At 43.7% G+C, this 25,201-nt stretch overlaps 1 protein-coding gene across 1 annotated transcript in view; it reads right to left on the bottom strand.

Annotated features, from left to right (window-relative positions):
• The window catches only part of FA2H (fatty acid 2-hydroxylase), a 47,780-nt gene extending 40,008 nt beyond the window's left edge, over positions 1-7,772 (bottom strand). Inside the window, exon 1 of the mRNA XM_010596820.3 lies at positions 7,503-7,772. Within this exon, the coding sequence (XP_010595122.2) occupies positions 7,503-7,772 (270 nt within the window). The remainder of the gene's footprint in view (positions 1-7,502) is intronic.
• Between the last annotated feature and the right edge of the window lie 17,429 nt (positions 7,773-25,201).

Here is a 25,201-nt window from a genome sequence, read left to right as displayed (position 1 = left end):
CAAATCTGTCTTAGAAAAAGTACAACCAGAATGCTCCTTAGAGGCAAGGATGGCGACACTGTGTCTTACATACTTTGGACATGTTGTCAGGAGGGATCAGTCCCTGGAGAAGGACATCATGCTTGGCAGAGTACAGGGTCAGCGGAAAAGAGGAAGACCCTCAACGAGGTGGACTGACACAGTGGCTGCATCAGTGAGCTCAAGCATAGCAACGATTGTAAGGATGGGTCAGGATGGGCAGTGTTTCGTTCTGTTGCGCATAGGGTCGATATGAGTCAGAACCGACTCGACAGCACCTAACAACAACAACAGGTGGCTCATGGAGAGGGGTAAACTGCAGCAGCTTGGCATGGAAGACGTTTTGCCAACTCCCTGTCGCTGCTAATAACCAAGGGCAAAGGCAGAAATGAGTGACTCACTTGACAGCCATGCATCCTTTCCATCAACCCCCAACCCTTTGAAGCACCATGTGTATGCTAATACTTCCACCTTCCTCTTCGATTACACACACACTTCAGTTTCCCAAGCACCTAATTCATTCACACATTTATTAGTTCTTTTTGGCATACACCACTGTGCTAGTGTGTCCTATAGAAACCAAGATGAATCAGACAACTCAAGAACTTGCAGAGTTTACAACTTAGTAGAAAAGGTAAGACACATAGTGAAGAATACAATAAATAGGAAGAAAGTCATAAACGCTTTATGATTTTAAATAGGTAAAGTGCTCTGAGAGTTTGGCAGAAGGAAAAAAAAAGTTGTAGCTGGGAAGGTAAGGGGAAGCTCTGCAGAAGAAACAGCATTTGAGCTGGACTTAAAGAATGTGGCAATGGGGAGCCACTGAACACTTAGGAGCACTGCCGTAACACAGCCAGAGTCCTCTTTAGGAACGTTTATAGGCAATGGGGTGCAGGAGGCATTGCCAGGGGGAGGCCTGTCTAGAAGGCTGCTGCAATAATGAGGATAACAGGGCTCTGGCCAAAGGAGGGCAGTGGTGGGAAAGATGTCCTAGAAGGAAGACTGTAGAGGCTCTTGAGGATCAGCATGTGGCCTGTCCACACCTGTGGTTCTTCTTTTCCAGTTACTTCCTGTTCTTTTCCCTCCAGCTGCCTATGGATTCTCTAGGACAGTGCAAGCAATGGAGACAGTTGCTGTTAAGAGTAAGGAAAATATAGATAATCTTCTAGTCCGGCTACTGAGTGAAAGAAGCTATGCAGCAGAGGACATACCGTATGCATCCATTTACACGAAGTTCAGAGACAGGTAAAACTATCCTATGGTGATGGAGGTCAGGACAGTGATCACTTTTGGCAGAGGCTGTCAACTGGGAGGAGGCATGAACCTGCCATGGGTGACAGAAATATTCAAAATTTTGATCTGGGTGGTGGCAACAGAGGTGTATACCTATGTAAAAAAATCACTGAGCTGTACATTTAAGATTTGTGCACTGTTCTGTGACGTGAAAAGAGAGAAACCAGCAATGGAGACTGAGAAATAATGACCAGGGGTGTAGGTGGTATGACAGGCAGAACAATGGCCCACCAAAGATGTCTAAGTTTCAATTCTTGGAACCTATAAATATGCTATCTGACATGGCAGAAGGGAATCTGCAGATGTGATTAAATGAATGAGCTTAAGATGGGAAAGTTATCCTGGATTATCCAGGGACACCCAATGTAATCACAAGGGTATTTATATAAGTAAAAGACGGAGGCAGGAGAGAGAAGGAGGCAGAGTCAGAGAAGATGTGACAACAACGAAAGCAAGCATCATCAGAATGATGCTGTCGCTGGCTGGGATCCATGAGCCAAGGAATGAATGAATGATTCTAGAGGGTGCCCTCTAGAAGCTGGAAAAGGCAAGAGAATGGATTTTCCCCTAGAGCTTCTATAAAGGAACGCTGCCCTGCTGACCTGCTTTAGACTTCTGACTCCCAGAACTCTAATAAATTATCTTCTGTAAGAGGATAATCTGTGTTGCTTTAAGCAACTAAGTTGGCAATAATTTGTTATAGCAGCAATAGGAAGCTAATGCCGGTAGAAAAGCAAAGAAGTATGGATGGTATCCAGGAACCAAGGGAAGGAAGTGTATCAAGGAGGGAGGAGGGTCAGCCATGTCAAGAGGTGCTGCCAGGTCAGGTAAGATGAAGATGAGCAGCGACCACCAGGTTTAGTGAGGTGAAGGTTTTGGTGACCCCGACAAGACCAATCTGAAGTGGAGTGGTGGGCATTAAAGTCTGACTGGAGCGGGATTAAGAGAGTCTGACTGGAGCGGGATTAAGAGAGTCTGACTGAAGTGGGATTAAGAGAGAAGGGGTGATTATAACCTGTCTGCCTAAATAAATGAGGACCACTTATGGACTGACAGTGACTGAGTGTCATAAGAAAAACAAGGAAAGGAAAGCTGGACAGATGCTGCTCAGGCATCAGCATGGGTAATTTCCTGGAAATTCTCCCAAAGATGGTTACTCTCACGTGTCCACAGAATTCCTGTTGGTCTCTTATTTTCCCAGATAATCCTGATTTCTGATCTCTTTCCCTAATTCTGGGTCTTGAAGTCCCTTTATTCACTGATTTTGGGGATGAGCCTGTGCTAACCCTAGTATGCCCATGGAATCATAGTGACCAGGTCCCTGGGTGTTCTACCTGCAGCCCCACTGGCGCTAGAGTCAGCCTCAAGATAAGACTCACCTGGCGCACAGCAGGCCAGAGCTTGGGAGTCCCTTTACAGGCAGGGAAGGACAGTGATTGCTGACTGGCCAGGCAGCCTTGATTAGGAAGCTCTCCTTTTAGATGAGTGGATCTCAACCCCCTTCAGTTAGCAGACTCCTCATGTCACTCTGCTCTTCAGGCAGGGGCAGTCTGGCAAGTTCCCCCATGCATCAGCTTTTATGTGAGTTCTCTGCTCAGACTGGCTTTCCAAGTAGGACTGTGCTTGAGATGTTCTGGAGCCTGCGGTAGGGTGGGAACCCCAAGTCTTCCTGGACTTAGATCTCCTCCCTCTGTCCATTCCCATTTAATTACTCAAGTCCTGAAGTTCAGAGTGGCCAGGCCCCAAAGCCTGGCAGAACTATGTGTGTCAAATTCTGTGGACTTGTCAGCTGCTCAGAGACAGACATGCTCCCTGTGGGACTGGGACACAACACCTAGAGACATTCCCATCAGACATCAGGGTTGCCCTGACATCAGTAAGTCAACTTCCTCCAGGGTCTCCTCAGAGGGCTTTTATCCAGTTGGCATGGAAATATGTTTGCCCATGGAAGGATCTCTTGAGATCTGTTTGTCTGAAGAGCGGAAGCCTGAGCCACTCTCTGACAGTTACTATCCTTTGGTTGGCAGGATTGGTGTGGAGGAAGAACCCCCGTGGGACTGATGAAAGCTGTCTCTCTTTCACACACAATTTTTACACACAATTTCATCTCTTTCATCAATGGCAGAAAATGAGCCACAGACCACCAAGATTTCCCAAAGTGTGGTACATGCTCCACTGGTGGTATCACAGGATGATTTTAGGAAATGCAAGAATGAGCATTTATTATTTTAATCTTTCTATATTTATTTTCTACCACCTGACTATCAGTTTGTTGTTCCGTGGTGGCTTGCATGTTACTATGATGCTAGAAGCTATACCATGGGTATTTCAAATACCAGCAGTGTCACCCATGGGGGACAGGTTTCAGTGAAGCCTCCAGACAAAGACAGACTAGGAAGAAAGGCCTGTAGATCTACTTCCAAAAATTAGCCAATTAAAACCCTATGGATCATAACATTTCCCAATACAGTGCTGGAAGATGAGGTCCCTAGGACGGAAGACATTCAGAATATGCAGTGTTCACAACAATGGACTCAAGTATACCAACAATTGTGAAGATGGTACAAGACTGGGCAACATTTCCTTCTGTTGTACACAGGGTTACCATGAGTCAGAGGTGACTCAATGGCAGCTAACGGCAACAGCACAAATTTATCTTAAAGTGCATGTAAGATTTGTGATTGTGTCTAGGGTGAGTAAATGGTAAAATAAAAAGTGAATCAATTTGAAGATAAATATTAAATTTAATGGTTCAAGGTGGTATACCAATTAGGGGAAAAAAAAAAACACTCTGTGACATTGATTCTTAGATGACCAGAGTCTGGGAAGCATAGTGTATCCATGACCTTGGAAGGAGGTTTAGACCTAAAATTCTTTTCTTTCTTTTTTAAAATGCAGGTTGCAACTCGATAAATGACTCCATACCCTACTAATGGTATGTGCTGCAGTTGGAAGAACCCTGCTCTTACGTGAGCTTGGAGTGACGAGCTGGACCCCACCGGCCCCTGAGGACCAGGGAGAGAAATGGGCTCAGCTTCTTTGCTAAGCCATTGCTCTTCCACTTGCTCAACAAGGCCAGTAGCTCAGCTTCCCCAAGTCCAAGGCCATGGCTGTCCTCATCCTCATAGTATGTTGGCTCAAACAAGTTTGACTTGTTTTGTGTGTGTGCCTTCATGAGTGTGAATGTGTGCGTAAGTATATACAAAGAGGGGGTGTGGCAAAGTTAGGAACGGGGAAACAAATGAGGCCAGGCCTTCTCCTTGGAAATTTTACAGCCCAGCTCCAGAACCCTGATGCCCAAAGACTAAGCTAGGAAAGAAGGGCCCCTAGGTGGGAAGCCATTAAAAAATAAACCCAAACAATAGAGCTGGCTAATGGCACTCCCCTCCCCCATCAATGCCCCTCCTGCTGTTCACACTATAGGGGCCAGGCTCTCACCTAAACAGGTGTCAGCATCACTGGTCCAGCAAGAGGGAAGTAGGGAGGTCGAGAAGGGCAGTTTAGGGGTTGCTAGAAAGAAGTGGTGGTGTAGTGATTAAGTGTAACAGCTGCTAACCTAAAGGTCAGCAGTTCAAATCCGCCAGGTGCTCCTTGGAAACTCTATGGTGCAGTACCACTCTGTCCTATAGGGTCGCTATGAGTCGGAATCGACTCAAAGGCAACGGGCTTTTAGAAGGGGTTAATTACAGAACGGTTTGTTTCCGTTCAGGTTTTATGAAGGGAGTTTCTCTTTTAAAGGATACCTTCCCTCATATTTCTTCTTTGACCACCTCCTTCCCCAATTTAAAGACAACCCTACATAGGCTTCCAGAATAGAAAACTGCAGACAGATGCCCATAAATAACTGGAGTGCTGGGCCATGGACTTGCAGATGCATTGTTAGTTCTTAGTTCTTTCCATATCCTCAAGTTGAGGCCCAGATATAAGGAGCCTACAATATGGCGACACTGGGACTTTGAGCCTAATAGGTGAGCGCAGGGGTGGGAAGTAAACCTGGACTCAGTATTCTCTAGGAGTCCTCCCTAACGGTCACGTAAGGCAAAGCAAAGGAAGGCAAAGCAAAACCAAACCAAACCTTTGTGCTGGGTGATTACAGAGCAGGAAGATGGGGCCATCCAGGGCCTCTGGCCAGGACTGATGGAGGCTGGTGCTGGGAGGAGAAGCCACACCCTAAGGCTCTAGAATGCAGCTACAGTGTAGGATGGGTCCCTGAGCCACACCACAAGACTGGCAGTCTCCAGTCTTCTGGTCCCAACCTCTCTGACCTCCTGCACTTGGCTTTAGTTATAATTTTAGCATGATTGGCACCAAACATCAACTTCCAAGATTAAATCGGGCTCCCACCAAAGAATGCCAAATCCTGACATTCTACCTGTGAGCTCTCAGGTTCATCCCCTTCTCTCCCCTCAGTGACAGCCACCCTAGTGCAAGCTGCTGTGATCTCTTGCCTGAACCATGCAGTAGCCTCCTGGTCTCCTGACATTTGCTTTCACTCCCTCCAGTACTTCTCTGCACTGCAGCCAGAGTGCTCTTCCAAACATGCAAATCTGACCACACCACACCTCTGCTTAAATCCCTTCCCATTGCTCTTTGAATCAAAGTTTCAAATCCTGACCATGGCTTATGTGGCCCTGCATGGTCTGGATGTGGGATCTTGTCCCACATCCCTCTCCTTGCCCACACTGATTTTATTTCTGTCCCTTGACTATGCCAAGCCATTCTCTTTCCCAGCCTTCACACATGCTGTTTCCTCTGGAATGTTCTTCCCACCACACTTTACCTGGCTAAGTCTGAACTATCATTTAGCTGTCAGCATAACTGTCAGTTTCTCAAGAAATCTCTCCTTAAACCCTTTCTCCTCCAATCTGGGGACGGTACCTCTGAGCCATATTCTGACAGCACCAAGTAATAAATAAATATTGTGCAATTAATATGTTCCTTTCCCTCCAATTAGCCTGTCAGTTCCACAAAGACAGGAACCATATTGGTTTTGTGCACTGGTGCTTCCCCAGTGCCTAGCACAGCGCTGTCCATCAACCATTAAGTGACCAAGTGATTGAGTAAATAAATGACTGAAGATTTAGGCAAGACAGCTCAATCAGGAGCCATCTGGGGCAGAGAGAGGTGAATCCTTTCATTCAAATATCTAAAAGCACTTGCTGTGTCCATCTCGAAAGCAAGAGCTAGAAGAGGCGAGCAGTTGTTGGTTCATGTCCAAATGTGGTAGCCGCACTGTTGCTAGGCCTGATGTCTGTTTGCCTCTGGCCAGTGCCTACATGGAGCCCTGTGAATAGGGCCTTTTTCTCCTGCTCAGGGGTCACTGGGGTGGGGACAGCATCAATTTTGGAGCCAGGGATAATTGGCTTTTCCCTTAGATAGCTGTTTGACCTTGGACAAATTACACTGCCTCTCTGAACCTCAGTTTCCACATCCTAAAATGGGGATCACAATACCTACCCCAGGATCAGCTAGAGGCTTAAATACCAATGAACCTGTACTGCACAACAGTGTACAACTTAGCACACAGCCTGAGCTCAAAGTGCTAATCCGTCTTCCCCTGAAAGGCTGATTTATCCTTTTCCCCTTCCTAGATACCCAAGCCAACCTTCAGGAAAAGGGATGGTGGGAGGTCTGGGGACACACTCCACCTACCCAGGTGAACCCAAGTGCAAGGTTAGGTGGCACCAGGAAATCCAAGCTATTAGAAGAGAGAAACTGATCAGCACTTCTTGGAAGCAGGAGTTGGCTGGGAAGTGAAAGAGAGGCGAGCCTTGGAACCCCGCTTCTGAACAGAAATGAGGAGCAGTTGCAAAGAGGGAGAGGAGAGGCTGGTAAGGGAAGAGGAAGGGAAGAGGTGCATGTGAGAGCCTGGGGCCAGAAATGGTAATCCGGGTTGTCAGATGGCAGTGGCTGCAGACCGCAACAGGTAGGAAGGAGGGGATAACTGGAGAGGTGGGCGAATTAAGAGGATGCAAGAGGGTCAGCAGATCGCTGGAGTAGGCGAGCAGGCTGCTGGTGAGAGGGGGAGGAGCAGTGACCTGTTACCTGGACAGAAGAGAAGGGGAGCGGAAAGGAGGGCGGAGGCTGTCACCTTGGGTCCTCTCAGAGGACAGGTGGGCGGGGCTCGCCAGGGACTGGGGAGTGGGGGAAGGGGTGGAATGGCGCGGGGAGGGACCCCGGTCCGGCTGTACCTGCGGGTCCTCTCGCAGCTCGCCCACGTAGTACTGCTCCAGCCAGTGGCGCGCGTTGGCCGAGTGCCGGTGCGGCGGCCCGTCCAGGTCGGCGCTAATGTCCTGGCCAGCCCGCGCCCGCAGCAGCTGCTCGCCCCCCGGGTGGTGCCGCACGAAGTCGGTGAGGTCGTAGAGGCGGGCCCCGCAGCGGACCCAGCAGGCGCCGGCCGCCAGACGCCTCTGGACCTCGGCGGGCGAGAAGGAGGCTGCAGAGGGCGGGGCGGGGGCCATGGCCGGAGACCAGTGTTCGCACCTCAAAGCCTGGGCGTCTGCTCGGCGGCCGCCCAGCTCGCCTCTAACAGCCCCGGCGCACGGGCAGCGGCTCAGGGACCGCCGCCACCGCACCTGCTCATTTGCATGCAGCGCTCCCATTGGCGGCTCCGCGGGAGGCGGCCCGAGCCGGGAGGAGCCCCCTTCCCATTGGCCAGCAGGAAGCTCCGAACGATCCGAGAGGGGAGGGCCGGGCGCTGCGTGCCACTAGCCAGGTGACCCTGGGCAGGTAGAGGGCGGGCCGGCCAGGTGTGTTCCGTTGCAGGAGGAAAGCGAAGGGGGCCAGCGGATGCAGGCGGAGCGGATCATCCCGTCGAGGATGGCCGACGGCCATCCTGGATGGTCTGATCGCCCTGGGAATAACTCTTCTGCTGCTACTTCAAGGGAGAGACCCACTTCGCGGGCAAAATTTAAGGAGGCGTCAAAATTTAAGTAATCGAGATAAATAATATTTTAATATGTTATTTAAAACAAATTATATCGAAAACCACAGCCTTCGGGCTGCCCACCTGTTTTTGAAAAAGAAAGTTTTATCGGGTTTCGTGAGGCAGGATCATGAAAGCGCACCGTCAGATTTTTTGTATTAATTTTGAAAAAAATTTTTTATTGTGGTGAAAATGTACACACCAAAACATTGGACAGCACAACTTCCATATTTACAATTCAAGGACACTGATTACATTTTTCATGTTGTGCCACCATTATCCCTATCCTTTTCCAAAGTATTCCACCACCATTAACATAAACTCAATGCTCCCCCAAACAAAAACTTCTCCCCCCAATCCCTAGTAACCATTAATAATCTTGTTTTCCATATTCTATACTCACTCATGTGAACTGAATCCTACCTGAACTCAGGGTTTTTAATCAAAGGCCCATAAGTACTGAGGCTGCTCCAACCAGCTGGCCTCAGTCTCTCTCAGAAAAAGGTATTGTCAGAGTCTCCTTCTGCTTGTGACCTTCTGTGGCTGGCCACCTGTGTTGAGTCAGTGCTGTGTGGGAAGTCTGGCCCAGATCCCTCAGGGGCCACCCCAACAACAGAAGTGCCCAAACCAGGCAGCTGCCTCTTCTTTCTCTCCCTTTCAGGCCTTTCATGGCTCACCCTCAGGGCGTAGGCAGGGTAGGGTGGAAGCCTTGGGTCACTGGTGTTGCTTTTCTCAAGCTGTGAATACATCGGTCACCTTAGCCCCACTTTTACACCTGCTGTGTTCAAATATCCCGCATGTGCAAATGCAGCCAAGTGCATACTCACAGGTGTGCTCAGGTACTCCCTGCTGACAATATCTGCAGGACACCTGCATCTGGATGGCTCACCATTGCCTTATACTTCCTTGTCTGAAGTTGAACAAGCAATTTATAAAATCTCCCTCTATTGGGATTTGTCTTTTTTTTTAAGTGAGTTTTGGGAAATAAGACCACAGAGGTAAAATGCCATTTTCATCACATTAAGGGTATAGACTGTCAACATGGAGCCCTGGTGGCAAAGTGGTTAAGAGTGATGGCTGCTAACCAAAACGTCAGCAGTTCAAATCCACCAGCAGCTCCTTGGAAACCCTGTGGGACAGTTCAACTCTGTCCTATAGAGTTGCTATGAGTTGGGATAGACTCAATGGCAATGTATTTACTGTCAACACAACTTATCACTGTTGATTTGGATCTTGATTACCTGGCTGATGTAAAGTTTGTCAGGGTCCCTGTGTGGCACAAATGGTTTGTATTCAACTATTAACCTAAAGGCTGGCAGTTTGAACCCACCTAGCAGCACCACGGAAGAAAGGCCTGGTAATCTACTTCTGGAAAGATTACAGCCAAGAAAATCCTATGGAGCAGCTCTACTCTGTAACACATGGGGTCACCTTGAGTTGAAATCAACTGGACAAGGAGTTTGGTTTTGGTTTTTGTAGTGTTTGCCAGGCTTCTCCACTGTCAAATTACTCTTTCTCCCCCTTTCATACCGTACTGTGTGGAAGGAAATCACTAGGCACAGTCCACACTTCAGGAGTGGGAGTTATGCTCCACATCCTAGAGAACAGAGTAACTACATAACTGTTGGGATTCTTCAACACAGGAAATTTGTCTCTTCCCCCCATTTATTTATTCAATCTTTATAGCAGTATGGACTCATGGCTATTCATTTTATACTTTGGGTTTTAATCCAATACTACTTTATTTTATTTTGTTGTTGAGAATATAGACAGCAAAATGTACACCAATTCAACCGTTTCTACATACACAATTCAGTGACGCTGATTACATTCAAGTTGCACAACCATTCTCTCCCTCCTTTCTGAATTGTTCCTCTCTCGTTAACATAAACTCACTGCCCCCTAAGCTTCCTATACTTTCGAGTTGCTGTTGTCACTTTGATCTCATATAGATAATTCTTAAAAGAGCATAACGATTTCTACTTTATTTTGTTGCTCAAATTTTTCTAGCTTTGGCTATAAGGAGTTCTTTCAGTTGACTCCAGTGTCTTTGACATACCCCCATCTTGTGTGTGTGGCTTTGTTTTTTGAGAGCTTCCTTACTTTCTGGCACCACAAGATGTTCCAGGCTTATCTTGTGTATTTCCTGCCCCAGCCCTCAGATCAGCCACTCCTCTAAGAAGCCCTGGTTCCTTTTATTGGAGAATTTTATTAGAAACCAAGATTTAAGTGCTAGTTTGTTCATTGATATTAGGGTGTTACTGGTTCTATACCCTCTCAGATGACAGAGCAAGGAAATATATATGTGTATATACTAATCCATATCCACATACCTATATTTATATATAGCCATCTTTGTCTATACTAAATAATAATTTTTAAACTTCATTTTCTAATTGTTGCTAATATACATACAATTTATATTTTGTACATTCACCATGTATGTAGTGGCTCTGCTAAATTATCTCATTAATTCTAATAGTTTATCTGTTGATTCTCTTAAATTTCCTATTTACATAATAATATAATCTGTAAGTAGCAACAGTTTTCTTTCAAATCCATTCACATTCTTATGCCTTTTATTTCATATCCTTTCCTCATTACACTGGTTAGAACCACCAATACAATGTTGAATAAAATATTGTCTAATTTCTTCTTGACTTTTTCCTGATAGGTGAAATGCCATCAATATTTCACTTTTAAATATGATATTGCTGTACCTTTTTTGTAGATATTTCTCATCAGTTTAAGGAAGTTCTCCTTTATTCTTAGTTTGCTGAGTTTCTTTTTCATCATGAATGGGTGTTACATTTTATCAAATGTGGTTTTTGTGTCTATTGAGACAATCATATGATTTTTCCCTTTATTTGAATTTGGTGAATTACATTTTTCCAATGTTAAATCAATTTTGCATTCTGAAATAAACACTACTTGGTTGTGATGTATTATCCTTTTGTTTTTATCTTTATATTTGGGTTTGCTAATATTTTCCTTAGGATTTTTGTACCTATGTTCATGAGAGAAAATTTGTTATTGTCCTCTTAGTTTTTGATATCAAGGTTGACCTCACAAAATGAGTTGGAAAATATTCCCTACCCTATTTTTTCATACTTTGGAAGTGTTTGTGTAAGATTTTTTGTTTTAATTTTTATTATTATTTTATTGTGCTTTAGGTGAAAGTTCAGGGAGAAAATTAGCTTCCCATTCAACAGTCTGTACATAAAGTGTTTTGTGACATTGGTTTCATTCCCCACAATGTGTCAGCACTCTCCCCATTTCCTCCCTGGTTTTCCCATTTTCGTTCGTCCTGATTATCTCCCCTTTCCGGCCTTCTCATCTTATAATTGATTGTTCTTAGGAGTACGTTCCTCTTGGGTGTTACTGTTTATCTTATGTGCTTGTCTACTATTTGACCAGGAGGTGATCTCCAGGGATGGCTTCATTTCCAGGTCAGAAGGGCATCTTAGGGCCATAATTGCAGAGGTTCCTCCAGTCTCTGTCAGGCAAGCAAGCCCAGACTTTTTTGCGAGTTTAATTTTTTTGTTCTACAGTTTTCTCCTGCTCTGTCCAAAACCCTCTGCTGTGATCCCAGTCACAGCAGTTGGTAGTGGTACCCAGGCACGATCTAGTTCTTGGGATCTCAGGGTCTGTGGTTCACGTGGTCCATCAGTCCTTTGGACTAATTGCTACCTTGAATCTTTGGTCTCCTTCACTCTCCCTCGCTCCGGATGGGAAGAGATCAATAGTTATGTCTTAGATGGCCACCTGCAAGCTTTTAAGACCCCAGACACTGCTCATCAAAGGAAGATGCAGAACACGGACTTTATGTACTATGTTGTGCCAACTGACACAGATGTCCCCCAAGTCTATGATCCTTTGTCTTCTAGCCTAGGAACTTCATCCCACAAGGTGCTTGGTTATGTCTAAGAGGTTTCCCTGACTTTACTCCTTGTTAGCTCTATATGATTTGAACTTACAATCATGTATGTAGAAATACCTACCATCAAACCTATGTTTGCTCCATTGTGTGTAAGTACCACAATTTGTTAATTCATTCATCTGCTGATGGGCACTTAGGTTGTTTCCATCTTTTTGCTATTGTGAATAGTGCTGCAATAAACACGGGTGTGCATACGTCTATACGTGTCATGGCTCTTACTTCTTTAGGAGTGGGATTGCTAGATTATGTGGTATTTCTATGACTAGTTTTTCGAGGAAGCACCAAAGTGGTTGTACCATTTTACATTCCCATCAACAGTGTATAAGAGTTCCAATCGCCCCACAACCTCTGCAACACTTATTTTCTTTTTTGATTAGTTCCAATAATGTGGGAGGGAGATGGTATCTCACTGTAGTTTTGATTTGCATCTAATAGCTGACGGCAGTGGGAATAGCTAACGATCGGAATTGACTCGACTGCACTGGGTTTGGTTTTTTGGTTTTAATAGCTAATGATCGGGAGCATTTCTTTATGTGTTTGTTAGCCACTTGAATGTTTTCTTTGGTGAAGTGTCTGTTCTTATCCTTTGCCCATTGTGTAAGATTCTTATTATTTCTTCCTTAAATATTTGGAAGCCATCTGGGCCTGGGATTTTCTTGGTTGAAATGTTTAAAATTTTTTATTCAATTTAGGTTCTCAGATTTTCTACTTTTTTCTTGCGGTTTGCTTTTCAGGCATTTGCCCAGCTTTCCCTCTCCCTGGCCCAGAGAAGGGCCAGCAGGGCCCAGCATCATCTGGAAAGAGCCATGTGGTCTGGGCCTTGCATGCCAGAACCTGGAGGAAGGCACAGAGGAAAAAACTTAAATTCAAAGTCCTGCGAGGGGAGGTTGAGATTGTCAGCATTCGGGGTTCCGGGAGCACGCTGCGAATGAAGGTGCCGGGATGGCCGCCAGCCAGGATGCAGCACCGGAGCTGGGCGTGGCACCGAAGACGGCCAGAGCGCAGCACCAGCCCCGGGACCTCAGCGCGCCCTCACTGAGTTTCACCACTAGGTGGCTGACTCACGCCCCCTGTGGGAAAGACGCTGGCGCCCACGGCGCAGTGTGGCCCACTAGCAGCCCGGGAAGGGCTAAATGTCCAGGGCTGGAGCCAACTGGCCACACTGCTACCCCTCTCACAGCGCTCTGCAACAAGTGGCAGGTTCCAGGAAGTCAGTCTCATTCCCCTTCAAAACCAAATCCTCCATGGGGATTCCTAGCATATTTTTGTGCCACTGACTGCTTTAGTGATCTAATGGAAGCTAGGGCTCCTGTCTCAGAAAAAAAAGTTTTAAAATGCATAAAATAAAATACGTAGAATAAATAGGAGTCTCTGAGTAGTGCAAATGGTTAAGTGCTTGACTACTAGCTGAAAGGTTGGTGGTTTGAATCCATCCACAGGCAGCGGAAGACAGGCTTGGTGATCTGCTTCCAAAGGTCACAGCCTTGAAAACTCTTCAGAGCAGTTCCATTCTGTACACATGGGGTCAGCATGAATCACAACTTACTCAACAGCAACTAACAACAACAGGAAGAGATAACAAGTTCTGTTGCTGCTGTGTGCGGGAGCGCCATTACCAACTCGTAGCAACCTTATAGGACAGAGTAGAACAGCTCCAGAGGGTTTCTAAGGCTGTAATCTTTATGGAGGCAGATTGCCACATCTTCCTCCCACAGCAGGGCTGGTGGGTTCAGACCGCCGACCTTTCCTTTAGCAGCCAAGCACTTAGCCAAGATCTAGTAATTCTGTGGAACATGGGGATGAGAGATATCACTGCTGATGTCAGATGGACCCTGGCTGAAAGCAGAGAATACCAGAAAGATGTTTACCTGTGTTTTACTGACTATGCAAAGGCATCCACTTGTGTGGCTCATAACAAATTATGGATAATATTGTAAAGAATGGGAATTCCAGAACACTTGATTGTGCTCATGAGGAACCTGAACATAGATTAAGAGGCAGTCGTTCAAACAGAACAAGGGGATACTGCGTGGTTAAAGTCAGGAAAGGTGTGTGTCAGGGTTGTATTCTTTCAGCATACTTATTCAATCTGTATGCTGTGCAAATAATCCAAGAAGCTGGGCTATGTGAAGAAGAACGGGGTATCAGGACTGGAGGAAGGCTCAATAACCTGAGTCATGCAGACGACACAACCTTGCCTGCTGAAAGTGAAGAGGACTTGAAGCACTTAGTGATGAAGATTGAAGACTACAGCCTACAGTATGGATTACACCTCAACAAAAAGAAAACAAAAATCCTCACAAATGGACCAATACACAACAACATGATACATGGAGAAAATACTGCAGTTGTCAAGGATTTTATTTTACTTGGATCTACAATTAATACCCATGGAAAAAGCAGTCAAGAAATCAAATGATGCATTGCATTGGGTAAATCTGCTGCAAAAGACTTCTTTAACATGTTCAAAAGCAAAGACGTCACTTTAAAGACTAGGGTGCACCTGCCCCAAGCTGGACAATGAATAAGGAAGACTGAAGAAGAACTGACACTTTTGAATTATGGTGTTGGTGAAGAATATTGAATATACCATGGACTACTAGAAGAATGAACAAATCTGTATTAGAAGAAGTACTGCCAGAATGCTGCTTAGAAGCAAAGCTGACGAGACTTCGTCTCACGTACTTTGGACATGTTATCTGGAGGAAAGAGTCCTGGAGAAGGACATCATGCTTGGTAAAGTAGAGGGTCAGCAAAAAAGAGGAAGACCCTCAACGAGATGGATTGACACAGTGGCTGCAACAAGACGCTCAAGTATAACAACAATTATAAGGATAGTGCAGGACTGGGCAATGTTTCCTTCTGTTGTACATATAGTCGCTATGAGTTAGAACCAACTCGACAGCACCTAACAATGACAACAACAGTAATTTTTTTTTTTTTTTTGCTTAAAACAACAGAAATTTATTCTCTCACAGTTTGGGAGTCCAGAAGTCTGAAATCAAGGTGTCAGCAGGGTCTATCCCTTGCCTCTTCTACCTTCTGGAGGTTGCTGGCAATTCTTGGCATTCCTTGACTTATTGCCACATCACTACATGTTTTCTGTCTGTCTCAAAATTCCCTCTGCCTTCCTCTTTTCTTTCTTTTTTAATTGTGGTGGAAATATAGGACCCCCGGTGACATAGTGGTTAGGAGCTCAGCTGCTAACAAAAAGGTCAGCAGTTCAAATCTACCAGGCGCTCCCTGGAAACGCTATGGGGCAGTTCCGCTCTATCCTATAAGGTCACTATGAGTCCGAATCGACTCGAAAGCAATGGGTTTGGTTTTTGGTTTGATTTGGTGAAAATATATGTAACAAAACAGACAGCATCTCAACAAATTCTGCATGACACAGATTACATTCTTCAAGTTGTGCAACCATTCTGGCTAACCTTTTTCAAATCATCCCACCACCATTAACATAAACTCAGTGCCCCTAAGCAAAAATAAAAGTCTGTCCCCTTCCCTTCCACCCCTGGTAACCACTAATAATCTTTGGTTTCTATATATTTGCTTATTTCATATAAACGAGATCATACAACATTTGTCCTTTTGCAGCTGACTTCACTCAGTATGATGTCTTCAAGGTTCATTCATGTCATGGCATGCATTAGGACTTCATTTCTCTTTATGGCTGAGCAGTATTCCATTATGTGTGTATACCACATTTTGTTTATCAATTCATCTGTTGATGGACATTTAGGCTGTTGCCACCTTTTGGCTATTGTGAAAAGTGCCACAGTGAACACTGGTGTACAGGTTTCTGTGTGTTCCTGCTTTCACTTCTTCTGGGCATGTACCTGGGATTGGGACTGCTGGGTCATATGATAGTTCTGTGTTCAATTTTTTGAGGAACCGTCATACTATTTGCTACAGCAGCTGTATCACCGCACATTCCCACCAGCAATGGATGAGGCTTTCAGTTTCTCCACATCCTTGCCAGCACCTGTGGTTTCCTGTTTTTTTGATCACTGCCATTCTAATGGGGGTGAGGTGGTATCTCATTATAGTTTTTATTTGCATCTCTCTAATGGCTAATGACGTGCATCTTTTCATGTGCTTGTTGGTCATTTGAATATCCTCTTTGGTGAAGTTTCTGCTCAAGTCCTTTGCCCATTTTTTGATTGGGTTGTTTGTCTTTTTTTTTTTTTTTTATTAACTTTTATTAAGCTTCAGGTGAACGTTTACAAATCCAATCAGTCTGTCACATATAAGTTTACATACATCTTACTCCGTACTCCCACCTGCTCTTCCCCTATTGGGTCAGCCCTTTCAGTCTCTCCTTTCGTGACTATTCTGCCAGCTTCCCTCTCTCTCTATCCTCCCATCACCCCTCCAGGCAAGAGCTGCCAACACACTCTCAAGTGTCCACCTGATATAATTAGCTCACTCTTCATCAGCATCTCTCTCCCACCCGCTGACCAGTCCCTTTCATGTCTGATGAGTTGTCTTCGGGGATGGTTCCTGTCCTGTGCCAACAGAAGGTCTGGGGAGCACGGCCGCCGGGATTCCTCTAGTCTCAGTCAGACCATTAAGTATGGTCCTTTTATGAGAATTTGGGGTCTGCATCCCACTGATCTCCTGTTCCCTCAGGAGTTCTCTGTTGTGCTCCCTGTCAGGGCAGTCATCGATTGTGGCCGGGCACCAACTAGTTCTTCTGGTCTCAGGGTGATGTAGGTCTCTGGTTCATGTGGCCCTTTCTGTCTCTTGGGCTCTTAGTTGTCGTGTGACCTTGGTGTTCTTCATTTTCCTTTGCTCCAGGTGGGTTGAGACCAATTGATGCATCTTAGATGGCCACTTGTTAGCCTTTAAGACCCCAGACGCCACATTTCAAAGTGGGATGCAGAATGTTTTCATAATAGAATTATTTTGCCAGTTGACGTAGAAGTTCCCTCAAATCATTTTCCCCAGACCCCCGCCCCTGCTCCGCTGACCTTTGAAGCATTCATTTTATTCCGGGAACTTCTTTGCTTTTGGTCCAGTCCAATTGAGCTGACCTTCCATGTATCGAGTGTTGTCTTTCCCTTCACGCAAAGCAGTTCTTATCTACTGATTAATCAATAAAAAACCCTCTCCCTCCCTCCCTCCCTCCCCCCTTCGTAACCACAAAAGTATGTGTTCTTCTCAGTTTTTACTATTTCTCAAGATCTTATAATAGTGGTCTTATACAATATTTGTCCTTTTGCCTCTGACTAATTTCGCTCAGCATAATGCCTTCCAGGTTCCTCCATGTTATGAAATGTTTCACAGATTCGTCACTGTTCTTTATCAATGCGTAGTATTCCATTGTGTGAATATACCACAATTTATTTACCCATTCATCCGTTGATGGACACCTTGGTTGCTTCCAGCTTTTTGCTATTGTAAACAGAGCTGCAATAAACATGGGTGTGCATATATCTGTTTGTGTGAAGGCTCTTGTATCTCTAGGGTATATTCCCAGGAGTGGGATTTCTGGGTTGTATGGTAGTTGTATTTCTAACTGTTTAAGATAACGCCAGATAGATTTCCAAAGTGGTTGTACCATTTTACATTCCCACCAGCAGTGTGTAAGTGTTCCGTTCTCTCCACAATCTCTCCAACATTTATTATTTTGTGTTTTTTGGATTAATGCCAGCCTTGTTGGTGTGAGATAGAATCTCATCGTAGTTTTAATTTGCATTTCTCTAATGGCTAATGATCGAGAGCATTTTCTCATGTATCTGTTGGCTGCCTGAATATCTTCTTTAGTGAAATGTGTGTTCATATCCTTTGCCCACTTCTTGATTGGGTTGTTTGTCTTTTTGTGGTTGAGTTTTGACAGAATCATGTAGATTTTAGAGATCAGGCGCTGGTCTGAGATGTCATAGTTGAAAATTCTTTCCCAGTCTGTAGGTGGTCTTTTTACTCTTTTGGTGAAGTCTTTAGATGAGTATAGATGTTTGATTTTTTTAGGAGCTCCCAGTTATCGGGCTTCTCTTCATCATTTTTGGTAATTTTTTTTTTTTCTGTTTTTTTTTTTTTTTTTATAATAACTTTTATTAAGCTTCAAGTGAACGTTTACAAATCCAATCAGTCTGTCACATATAAATTTACATACATCTCACTCCCTACTCCCACTTACTCTCCCCGTCTTGAGTCAGCCCTTTCAGTCTCTCCTTTCTTGACAATTTTGCCGGCTTCCCTCTCTCTCTATCCTCCCATCCCCCCTCCAGGCAAGAGTTGCCAACACAATCTCAAGTGTCCACCTGATATAATTAGCTCACTCTTCATCAGCATCTCTCTCCCACCCGCTGACCAGTCCCTTTCATTTCTGATGAGTTGTCTTCGGGGATGGTTCCTGTCCTGTGTCAACAGAAGGTCTGGGGAGCATGGCCGCCGGGATTCCTCCAGTCTCAGTCAGACCATTAAGTTTGGTCTTCTTATGAGAATTTGGGGTCTGCATCCCACTGATCTCCTGCTCCCTCAGGGGTCCTCTGCTGAGCTCTCTGTCAGGGCAGACATCGATTGTGGCCGGGCACCAACTAGTTCTTCTGGTCTCAGGATGATGTAGGTCTCTGGTTCATGTGGCCCTTTCTGTCTCTTGGGCTCTTAGTTGTCATGTGGGCTTGGTGTTCTTCATTTTCCTTTGCTCCAGGTGGGTTGAGACCAATTGCTGCATCTTAGATGGCTGCTTGTTAGCATTTAAGACCCCAGACGCCACATTTCAAAGTGGGATGCAGAATGATTTCATAATAGAATTATTTTGCCAATTAACTTAGAAGTCCCCGCAAACCATGTTCCCCAGACCCCCGCGCTTGCTCCGCTGACCTTTGAAGCATTCATTTTATCCCGGAAACTTCTTTGCTTTTGGTCCAGTCCAATTGAGCTGACCTTCCATGTATTGAGTGTTGTCTTTCCCTTCACCTAAAGCAGTTCTTATCTACTGATTAATCAATAAAAAACCCTCTCCCACCCTCCCTCCCTCCCCGCCTCGTAACCACAAAAGTATGTGTTCTTCTCAGGTTTACTATTTCTCAAGATCTTATAATAGTGGTCTTATACAATATTTGTCCTTTTGCCTCTGACTAATTTCGCTCAGCATAATGCCTTCCAGGTTCCTCCATGTTATGAAATGTTTCAGAGATTCGTCACTGTTCTTTATCGATGCGTAGTATTCCATTGTGTGAATATACCACAATTTATTTACCCATTCATCCGTTGATGGACACCTTGGTTGCTTCCAACTTTTTGCTATTGTAAACAGAGCTGCAATAAACATGGGTGTGCATATATCTGTTTGTATGAAGGCTCTTGTATCTCTAGGGTATATTCCTAGGAGTGGGATTTCTGGGTTGTATGGTAGTTGTATTTCTAACTGTTTAAGATAACGCCAGATAGATTTCCAAAGTGGTTGTACCATTTTACATTCCCACCAGCAGTGTATGAGAGTTCCAATCTCTCCGCAGCCTCTCCAACATTTATTATTTTGTGTTTTTTGGATTAATGCCAGCCTTGCTGGTGTGAGATGGAATCTCATCGTAGTTTTAATTTGCATTTCTCTAATGGCTAATGATAGAGAGCATTTTCTCATGTATCTGTTGGCTGCCTGAATATCTTCTTTAGAGAAATGTGTGTTCATATCCTTTGCCCACTTCTTGATTGGGTTGTTTGTCTTTTTGTGGTTGAGTTTTGACAGAATCATGTAGATTTTAGAGATCAGGCGCTGGTCGGAGATGTCATAGCTGAAAATTCTTTCCCAATCTGTAGGTGGTCTTTTTACTCTTTTGGTGAAGTCTTTAGATGAGCATAGGTGTTTGATTTTTAGGAGCTCCCAGTTATCGGGTTTCTCTTCATCATTTTTGGTAATGTTTTGTATTCTGTTTATACCTTGTATTAGGGCTCCTAGGGTTGTCCCAATTTTTTCTTCCATGATCTTTATCGTTTTAGTCTTTATGTTTAGGTCTTTGATCCACTTGGAGTTAGTTTTTGTGCATGGTGTGAGGTATGGGTCCTGTTTCATTTTTTTGCAAATGGATATCCAGTTATGCCAGCACCATTTGTTAAAAAGGCTATCTTTTCCCCAGTTAATTGACACTGGTCCTTTGTCAAATATCAGCTGCTCATACGTGGATGGATCTATGTCTGGGTTCTCAATTCTGTTCCATTGGTCTATGTGTCTGTTGTTGTACCAATACCAGGCTGTTTTGACTACTGTGGCTGTATAATAGGTTCTGAAGTCAGGTAAGGTGAGGCCTCCCACTTTCTTCTTCTTTTTCAGTAGTGCTTTGCTTATCCGGGGCTTCTTTCCGTTCCATATGAAATTGGTGATTTGTTTCTCTATCCCCTTAAAATATGACATTGGAATTTGGATCGGAAGTGCGTTAAATGTATAGATGGCTTTTGGTAGAATAGACATTTTTACTATGTTAAGTCTTCCTATCCATGAGCAAGGTATGTTTTTCCACTTAAGTATGTCCTTTTGAATTCCTTGTAGTAGAGCTTTATAGTTTTCTTTGTATAGGTCTTTTACATCCTTGGTAAGATTTATTCCTAAGTATCTTATCTTCTTGGGGGCTATTGTGAATGGTATTGATTTGGTAATTTCCTCTTCGGTGTTCTTTTTGTTGATGTAGAGGAATCCAAGTGATTTTTGTATGTTTATTTTATAACCTGAGACTCTGCCAAACTCTTCTATTAGTTTCAGTAGTTTTCTGGAGGATTCCTTAGGGTTTTCTGTGTATATAATCATGTCATCTGCAAATAGTGATAACTTTACTTCTTCCTTGCCAATCCGGATACCTTTTATTTCTTTGTCTAGCCTGATTGCCCTGGCTAAGACTTCCAACACGATGTTGAATAAGAGCGGTGATAAAGGGCATCCTTGTCTGGTTCCCGTTCTCAAGGGAAATGCTTTCAGGTTCTCTCCATTTAGAGTGATATTGGCTGTTGGCTTTGCATAGATGCCCTTTATTATGCTGAGGAATTTTCCTTCAATTCCTATTTTGGTGAGAGTTTTTATCATGAATGGGTGTTGGACTTTGTCAAATGCCTTTTCTGCATCAATTGATAAGATCATGTGGTTTTTGTCTTTTGATTTATTTATGTGATGGATTACATTAATGGTTTTTCTGATATTAAACCAGCCTTGCATACCTGGTATAAATCCCACTTGATCAGGGTGAATTATTTTTTTGATGTGTCGTTGGATTCTATTGGCTAGAATTTTGTTGAGGATTTTTGCATCTATGTTCATGAGGGATATAGGTCTCTAATTTTCTTTTTTTGTAATGTCTTTACCTGGTTTTGGTATCAGGGAGATGGTGGCTTCATAGAATGAGTTGGGTAGTATTCCGTCATTTTCTATGCTTTGGAATACCTTTAGTAGTAGTGGTGTTAACTCTTCTCTGAAAATTTGGTAGAACTCTGCAGTGAAGCCGTCCGGGCCAGGACTTTTTTTTGTTGGGAGTTTTTTGATTACCGTTTCAATCTCTTTTTTTGTTATGGGTCTATTTAGTTGTTCTACTTCTGAATGTGTTAGTTTAGGTAGGTAGTGTTTTTCCAAGAATTCATCCATTTCTTCTAGGTTTTCAAATTTGTTAGAGTACAATTTTTCATAATAATCTGAAATGATTCTTTTAATTTCATTTGGTTCTGTTGTGATGTGGTCCTTCTCATTTCTTATTCGGGTTATTTGTTTCCTTTCCTGTATTTCTTTAGTCAGTCTAGCCAATGGTTTATCAATTTTGTTAATTTTTTCAAAGAACCAGCTTTTGGCTTTGTTAATTCTTTCGATTGTTTTTCTGTTCTCTAATTCATTTAGTTCAGCTCTAATTTTTATTATTTGTTTTCTTCTGGTGCCTGATGGATTCTTTTGTTGCTCACTTTCTATTTGTTCAAGTTGTAGGGACAGTTCTCTGATTTTGGCTCTTTCTTCTTTTTGTATGTGTGCATTTATTGATATAAATTGGCCTCTGAGCACTGCTTTTGCTGTGTCCCAGAGGTTTTGATAGGAAGTATTTTCATTCTCGTTGCTTTCTATGAATTTCCTTATTCCCTCCTTGATGTCTTCTATAACCCAGTCTTTTTTCAGAAGGGTATTGTTCATTTTCCAAGTATTTGATTTCTTTTCCCTCGTTTTTCTGTTATTGATCTCTAGTTTTATTGCCTTGTGGTCTCAGAAGATGCTTTGTAATATTTTGATGTTTTGGACTCTGCAAAGGTTTGTTTTATGACCTAATATGTGGTCTATTCTAGAGAATGTTCCATGTGCGCTGGAAAAAAAAGTATATTTTGCAGCAGTTGGGTGGAGAGTTCTGTATAAGTCAATGAGGTCAAGTTGGTTGATTGTTGTAATTAGATCTTCCGTGTCTCTGTTGAGCTTCTTACTGGATGTCCTGTCCTTCTCCGAAAGTGGTGTGTTGAAGTCTCCTACTATAATTGTGGAGGTATCTATCTCGCTTTTCAGTTCTGTTAAAATTTGATTTATGTATCTTGCAGCCCTGTCATTGGGTGCGTAAATATTTAATATGGTTATGTCTTCCTGATCAATTGTCCCTTTTATCATTATATAGTGTCCTTCTTTATCCTTTGTGGTGGATTTAAGTCTAAAGTCTATTTTGTCAGAAATTAATATTGCTACTCCTCTTCTTTTTTGCTTATTGTTTGCTTGATATACTTTTTTCCATCCTTTGAGTTTTAGTTTGTTTGTGTCTCTAAGTCTAAGGTGTGTCTCTTGTAGGCAGCATATAGATGGATCGTGTTTCTTTATCCAGTCTGTGACTCTCTGTCTCTTTATTGGTGCATTTAGTCCATTTACATTCAGGGTAATTATAGATAAATAAGTTTTTAGTGCTGTCATTTTGATGCCTTTTTATGTGTGTTGTTGACAATTTCATTTTTCCACATACTTTTTTGTGCTGAGGCGTTTTTCTTAGTAAATTGTGAGATCCTCATTTTCATAGTGTTTGACTTTATGTTAGTTGAGTCGTTACGTTTTTCTTGGTTTTTATCTTGAGTTATAGAGTTGTTATACCTTTTTGTGGTTACCTCATTATATACCCCTATTTTACTAAGTAAAAGCCTAACTTGTATTGTCCTATATCGCCTTGTATCACTCTCCATATGGCAGTTCAATGCCTCCTGTATTTAGTCCCTCTTTTTGATTATTGTGATCTTTTACCTATTGACTTCCATGATTCCCTGTTATGTGTATTTTTTTTTTTAATTAATCTTAATTTGTTTGTTTTTGTGATTTCCCTATTTGAGTTGATATCAGGACGTTCTGTTTTGTGACCTTGTGTTGTGCTGCTATCTGATATTATTGGTTCTGTGACCAAACAATATCCTTTAGTATTTCTTGTAGCTTTGGTTTGGTTTTTGCAAATTCTCTAAACTTGTGTTTGTCTGTAAATATCTTAATTTCGCCTTCATATTTCAGAGAGAGTTTTGCTGGATATATGATCCTTGGTTGGCAGTTTTTCTCCTTCAGTGTTCTGTATATGTCGTCCCATTCCCTTCTTGCGTGCATGGTTTCTGCTGAGTAGTCAGAACATATTCTTATTGATTCTCCCTTGAAGGAAACCTTTCTTTTCTCCCTGGCTGCTTTTAAAATTTTCTGTTTATCTTTGGTTTTGGTGAGTTTGATGATAATATGTCTTGGTGTTTTTCTTTTTGTATCAATCTTAAATGGGGTTCGATGAGCATCTTGGATAGATATCCTTTCGTCTTTCATGATGTCAGGGAAGTTTTCTGTCAGAAGTTCTTCAACTATTTTCTCTGTGTTTTCTGTCCCCCCTCCCTGTTCTGGGACTCCAATCACCCGCAGGTTATCCTTCTTGATAGAGTCCCACATAATTCTTAGGGTTTCTTCATTTTTTTTAATTCTTTTATCTGATTTTTTTTCAGCTATGTTGGTGTTGATTCCCTGGTCCTCCAGATGTCCCAGTCTGCATTCTAATTGCTCGAGTCTGCTCCTCTGACTTCCTAGTGTGTTGTCTAATTCTGTTATTTTATTGTTAATCTTTTGGATTTCTACATGTTGTCTCTCTATGGATTCTTGCAACTTATTAATTTTTCCAGTATGTTCTTGAATAATCTTTTTGAGTTCTTCAACAGTTTTATCAGTGTGTTCCTTGGCTTTTTCTGCAGATATCCTAATTTCATTTGTGATATCATTAAGCATTCTGTAAATTAGTTTTTTATATTCTGTATCTGATAATTCCAAAATTGTATCTTCATTTGGGGAAGATTTTGATTCTTTTGTTTGGGGGGTTGGAGAAGCTGTCACGGTCTGCTTCTTTAAGTGGTTTGATATGGATTGTTGTCTCCGAGCCATCACTGGGAAACTAGTTTTTCCAGAAAATCCGCTAAAAAAAAACTGCAGTCAGATCCCTATGAGAGTTCTCCCTCTGGCTCAGGCTATTCAGATGTTAATGAAGCCGCCTGGGGAGGGTGGGGGAGGGAACAGAGAGATAGGAGAGTAGCACCTCAGAATATAGCCAGAGTTGCTTGTCTTGCTTGGAATGACTGTTATATCTGAGATTCCCGCAGGCGCGTCGCCTATGTGTGCTGGCTGTGTGGAGATTGCCCCCAGGGGGTCTGGCCCGCTGGAGTCACGGTCAGATCCTCCGCTTCCAGCCCCACGCCCAGCGTCAAGGCTCCCCTACTGGGACGGTGCACTCTCAACTCCAAAATCAGTCGCTGCCTCCCGGGGACTTCTCGTCTCTCCAGCCGTGTGGCCGTGCCGCCCCCGTGAACCAGGTGGGCCCCCTCCCGGGGTTAGTTCAGATGGGTGGAGTAGCTCCCCGTGCTTGTGCCGCGACCGAGTGTCCCGGCTGGAACGCTGTTCTCCCCACTCCAATACCAGTCGCTGCCTCCCGGGGACTTCTCCTACCGGCTGCGTCCCACGCCGCCCGCGCGACCCGGCTGGTCCCCTTCCCGGGGTTAGTTCAGGGGGTGGAGCAACTCTCCGTGTTTATGGCGTACCTGCGTGCAGTCCAAATCCCTGCGGGACGGTTCTCCGGCTC

The sequence above is a fragment of the Loxodonta africana genome, chromosome 21 (assembly GCF_030014295.1).
Source record: "Loxodonta africana isolate mLoxAfr1 chromosome 21, mLoxAfr1.hap2, whole genome shotgun sequence".
In the NCBI taxonomy this organism is placed as follows: Eukaryota; Metazoa; Chordata; class Mammalia; order Proboscidea; family Elephantidae; genus Loxodonta; species Loxodonta africana.
This window is presented reverse-complemented; position numbering and strand designations above follow the sequence as displayed.